Source organism: Lemur catta, chromosome 4, assembly GCF_020740605.2.
Source record: "Lemur catta isolate mLemCat1 chromosome 4, mLemCat1.pri, whole genome shotgun sequence".
Taxonomy (NCBI): domain Eukaryota; kingdom Metazoa; phylum Chordata; class Mammalia; order Primates; family Lemuridae; genus Lemur; species Lemur catta.
The window spans coordinates 96,005,140-96,011,139 of record NC_059131.1 but is presented as its reverse complement, the minus strand read 5'-3'; the positions used below and the strand labels follow the sequence as shown (position 1 = coordinate 96,011,139).

At 37.1% G+C, this 6,000-nt stretch overlaps 1 protein-coding gene across 1 annotated transcript in view; it reads right to left on the bottom strand.

Moving 5' to 3' along the window:
* Positions 1-414: 414 nt before the first annotated feature.
* The window catches only part of STIM2 (stromal interaction molecule 2), a 136,001-nt gene continuing 130,415 nt past the window's right edge, over positions 415-6,000 (bottom strand). The window contains exon 12 of the mRNA XM_045550485.1: positions 415-2,089. Within this exon, the coding sequence (XP_045406441.1) occupies positions 1,612-2,089 (478 nt within the window). The 3' untranslated portion in view covers positions 415-1,611. The remainder of the gene's footprint in view (positions 2,090-6,000) is intronic.

Genomic DNA, 6,000 nt, shown 5'->3' with positions numbered 1-6,000 from the left:
TTTTTAACAACAATACTAAAGAGAATAAACAATCACAATTTACAGGAGACATCAGGAAATTCTTCATATTCTCAATAATTAAAGAATTTTTTGGAGCAAATCTCAAAAGAAACTTCTTGCTTATCTTACCAGTATTTTCAGCTATAGAGCCCTGGGTTAGACATTATGTATTTTAGCCATAAGGCTGAAAAACCATTCTAGCTAATATGTATCAGTTGTTCACCCAAACATCCATCCACAATGCATTAACCAGATCATTTATGACTGAGTTTTTAAAAGCAGTATAAGCAGAAACTCTCTGGACGTTAATGTACTTTGTGGCCGTATGGGATTTAACTCTCACAGCAAAAGCTACCCTTATACAGCCTACCGATTTAATGAATACCAAACTTTACGAATTAATACAACACAATCTAAATGCACCATAAATTTGTATTTGTTAATCTTGATATTAGAACATTTAAACATTTCAAACTACATAAAAATATGACAAACAATATAAAATAGAAAGAAATTTGTTGACAACTTACTTCCAAAACATCACTATTTCTTATATTGCAATTAAGCAACAAGACAGCTTACACAGCTCTCCAGAAAACATATAGTGTTTTTAGTGGAGTGTTATCAACAAAAATCAGCACAATCCCACACAATAATGTCTCCAATTTATTATCTTTTCCACAGTACAAATTTTCACAAACCGTAAATCCTTTGTAGTTATTCAAAGTCTGTAAACATGTGCCTGAATCCCCATATCCCCCCCACCTCAGTTTAAGCTTGTGAATGTTTTAAGTCCTCCAATCAAGTTTCAACTCTTCCACTTGCATAAGGAATCATGAGCTCTCTCTCTTTAAATTATTTATATTTTATCATACAGCCTGCAATGCAGTAAATCACAGTGAAAGCCCTGGGGAAAACAAAACAACATGGTCTTTACAGCAGGACTTGAAACTTTACAATATTAAATGCATTTAAAGAAGCTTCCCATAATAAAAGCGTGGGTTTTCATTTCCAGAAATCAAGTCAATTAGAAACCCTAGGTTCTACTTAAAAACCCATTTTGATCTAAAAGTGAAAACAGTCCCCTATCCATAGTCACTTCATGAACTCTATACAGTTTCACTTGCAGACATTTTCTTTTCCAGTCTGGAAAACAGTAGTGCAATTAGTTTTACTTCTCTTAAGTTATTTAGTCCGGGATGTAAATAGCTCTGTGGAAAGATAAGAAGATGCTCTGGTAAACAAGGAAGTTTGCAAGCCCATGCTGGCTTACTAGTCCACTAAAGCTCGTAAGTCCATAGTGGCTTCCAACAAAATGTTGTATATAGGTCACTAATAACAAAGCAGAAATAAATAGGCAGAAATGACTGTAAACTGTCTCATCTCGTAACGATTTTTCAATAATAACTGGCTTGACGAACTGATATATAGTCATTTAAATAAGCAGACAGTAGACAGTTGCCCTTAAGGACATTCCACTATGGCATTCAGTCCGGAAAGCCCCAATGGAGTTACCTTCCTAAAATTAAAACAAACAGAAAAAGGGAGTGGAGGGCGGGAGACAAAAGTTTACAGGTGCCACTTGAATGGGATTCCATCAAGTCTGCCAGTTCACTTAGATTTCTTCTTAAAAAGGCTTTTGATTTTTGATGGCTTTTTGCTTTTCTCTCCATTATGACAAAGGTCATGTGGGATGCTGCTTATCCTGGCAACGTTTGGGGCTTCCTGAACCGGTTTACTGTCATTGCCGGCTGAGGAACACGACGTGTGGCGAGGCTTAGGCACCGGGATGCCACTGGAGAGCTGGTTCATGCTGCAGGACTTCTCCAGGATGCCGTTGTACACTTTGCTTGCAGGGCTGAAGATCATACTCTTGGTTTCTGTCAGACCCACACAATCAGGGGACCCCCGAGAGACATCCACAGTGACGGGCGAATCTCCTCGGGAGGAATCCTCCAGGGAGAGCTCATCTCTGGATGTCTTTCGAGGAGACAACGTTTGGTATATCTCAAGGCTTGAAGGAGGAGACTGTTTCCTTCCGATGGAAGAATTCAAGGAGTCACATTCTGAAGCTGTGTCTGGTACTTCCCTGAGTGAGACAGAGACAAAGGTTAAAAATTTTAAATCAATCTATTCTTAAGAGGACAAGCAGACATTTTAACTAAAACATCTTATATTGTTTAATCTATTGAAATTCCCAAGGTAGACACGCTGCAATTCTATACTCATTTTGACAAAATTAGAAAATTACTACTTTAAATATAGTTTCTCAAAAGTCAATGTTTAATTTTTAACATAAACTATAATAATGAGATCACAGAAACAAGAGAACTTAAGTTATACTTTCTGTCAGAAAAATTAAAATGTTTGAATTTTACAAATGATTCAGCTACCATTTCAGCTACTTTTATGTTTTGTTTCAACACTATTTTTCTTTCTAAATCAAGTTGACACTATATATTTTAAAGATGAATTTTAGTCACTGCCTCTCCCTTTATTTAATATTTTAGTCATTAACTTGATGACATACAGCTTCGTAAGGAAGGAAGAAACATAAAAAAATTAGATTAAAATGTAAGTTCTGCCAAGTTTACAAAAGGGTGCACGAAGTTGGGGTGCAGCCAAGTAGAGGGTGGAGGGGAGGGAAAGGCAACTGTATGATGCTGTTTTTGAAAAGCAGACATTCAAATTCTCACAAGGTTATTCCTTTGCAAATGTTTTCCCCCTTTCTGCACAGCAGAAAAATAAAGTTCATAACCCTACAGCCAACACACAGTAAGTGCTATCGGCCATTCCTTTCAAACATCCCTCAAGTCTGCTGTTCCTTATTCCCCCACTGCTACCGCCCCTCTTCCAGAACCACCAGGAACTCACCCAAATGACTGCAACAGCTTCCTAATTGGTTTCCCTGCTTCTCTTCTTGTTCTTCCCTTCAGATACTGCTCTACACAGCCATGAAAGTGATTTATAAAAACTCAAAACAGAGCACATCATTCACTTGCTCAAAACCTTCCCATGCTTTCTCTCATACTCTCAGAGTAAGATCCAAAGCCTACGAGGCCCCGAACATCTGGTCCCTGGCTCTCTCTTCAGCTGCCTCCCCCAGCCCTGCCTCACTCAGCTGTGGCTCCTCAGGGCTTTGCACTTGCTGTTCCCTCTGCCTGTCTCCACATGGTGCTCAGGTCACTGCCGTGTCCCCAGAGATGCCCCCCTACCACCCTATCTCACACAGCATTCTCTTTCCTTTTACTCATCTTTATCATCCCAGAACTTACACGTACCTAAAGTGATATTTTATGGTAACTTGTTTATAGTCAGTATCCCTAGAAAAATAAGACTTAATAAGGACAGAGAGTATGAGTAACTTCTGTATTTTCCACAATAGAATAGTGGTGGCAAGCTCACAGTGGTTATTTAACAAAAGTGTGTTGGATGGATGGATGAATGAGTAGAATGAGGTCTGGAAGAACAGGGATCACATCTTATTCATTTTACTGCCTAATCTTATTCACTTTTGTATCCATGGAAGGAATGATTAAGAAATCAAAGGTAGAGTCAAGGTAGAAAGTAACTGGCAAAAGAAATAAAGTGGGAGAAGGAACAGAGCTGAAGGCAGAACAGAAAGGCAAGTATACATATGATTATAATTCCCTAGGCTAAGACTTCATCTGGAATGGCTTATGATCACTACCATTTTTCATGTTATTGATATGCATGTCCATTGGAGGTCTGGCATTTTTATGTTAATATCATATTTTAGATATACATTAGATTGCTGAATTTATTTTGTCACTTCTATGTACTTTACTCACACATGTATGTGAAGATTGTCTTTACTACTCTACAAATTCCCAAAGGGTACAGAATCTCCTGGACAAATAAATCATATAATACACCTGCATGTGCTCCGGAATTCTCAAACACTTTCACAATCTGACAATGGGTGGTGCTAACAGAAGGCAAGAGGCAGTTCGGATGAAGAAATGATCAGACTCAGAAATCAAACACTGACAGGGACGTTTTGGGAGTGGATGTCAATTAACTGAATAGAAGAGATCACCGTTCCCCTGAAGCTGTTTAGATTCTAAAGTCAGAAGCTGATTTAGTTACAATTTTATGAATTTACTTTCTTTTCAGCTATGTGGCCTGGCTGCTTTCTATGTGAAATTCTACGCTACGCTAAAAATATTTTAAAACCTAGCTTCTAAACTCTAAACAAGGTGTGAAAAAAAATACTGATTTAAGTCCGGAAACCTGGATTCCTGTCCTACTCCTGCCCTTAACCAGCTGTACAATCCTCAGCAAGTCACTTATTTCTCTAGATCTCAATTTTCCTATCGTTAAAGTAAGAGAATTTGATTAATCACTATTGTTACTTCTAGTTCTAACATTTTAATTTCACAATAAATAATAATCTAAAGTGTTGGTTCTTCATAACTGATCAGACTTGGAGTATAGGTACAACTTTAAGTACAACTTAAAATTTCACTTTCTTTTCTACTCTTTGGAATGTTGAATTTAATCATTTATGCTATTTTTCTATCTCTTTTCCTCTCCTACCGTGACACGTAGTTGAATTAAGTTTAACACATGTATAAGACAACTTAACTCAAAGGTGAGGCTGAAATGAGCATGTATGTGAATAATCCATAGAACATAAAAATCATCAAAAATTAAATATTATTATTATTATTTTGTAAGGATTCTGGTGGTGCAATAGTTGAGATATTGAAAATGAAGAGGAGGAAAAATTTTCTGAATCCAAATTCTTCTCATACTTATGAGCTAGCTGTGAATTTTTGACACTGTCATTTGAAATGAGGACTGAATGTTCTATCACTGCAAAAAGCTCTGTTAGTGCAGCTCTAGAGTCTTCCTTCTAATTTCCAGAAGCCACACAAGACCAGTTTTGTCAATAAAGCCATCTGCTGGTGACTATGGTTATATTGCAAAGATACACAAAAAGCTAATCACAGAGTGCGGCATCAAATTTTCCAGTTACAATGATGATATAAAACCTGGGTTATCTCCTTAAGAATATGCCACAGTGATCACTTGCTAATCACAAAGTTTTCTTTTACTAGTTGATAAAACAGTTATGGATTGAAAATTATTTTTAATGGTAATGTCACCTAGAGTCACATGATAGAGAGCTACAAAGGACCACTGACAGCATCTAGCCCATTCCCACTGTTTCCCTATGTGGACAGCAAGACTTTGGGGCCACGTGGCTACTTAGTGGCAAAATCAGAAATGAACACTAGTTTTTCTGACGCTTACTATCATACTGCTTCAAAAGAGGAATGTGATTTAGAAACAGAGCTCTGGCAAAGCAACCGGTCTCATGTAGTATTGTTGTCCTTCAGTTAAACGGGAATATACTACCGATATACCCACTTTGTTAAAAAAAAAAAAAATTAAGTTATGAATATAATTTCCTCCTTTAAGTTCCTGACATTTTCTTAAATCTTTGGCATATGATATTGCTTGTGTGCTAGCATATAACAGAATAAATCACTAAGTGGAAACAAATACTTTAAAAACTCAGTAACATTTGATGTTTCTTTGTGTTCAAGTATATTTAAGCTCATGCTTTTATACTTTACATATGAAACTCTGTTCATACGACAAGTTTGTATTCTGAGACCTGAGTCAATTGAGTCCAGTGGCCACTATGCAGTTTTATCTAAAAATATCTACCTACATGTCCATGGTAGGCAGAATTCTAAGATAGTCCCCCCAAACCCTAATCTCTGGTGTACATATACTTTCTTCCAGTTACTCAATCAAACAAAAATGTAGTTGCTGCTGTGAGTGAATTTTGCAGATAAAATTAAGGCTCCAAATTGGCTGATCTTAATATAGAGATTCTTATCCAGGTAAGCCTTTTAAATGAGTCTACAGATCAGAGACAGAAGTCAGAGATTCGAAGCAAAGTAGTGATTCACAGAAGGGAAATTCTCTGCTGCTGGCTTTAAAGATAGAGGTCACGTGGCAAGG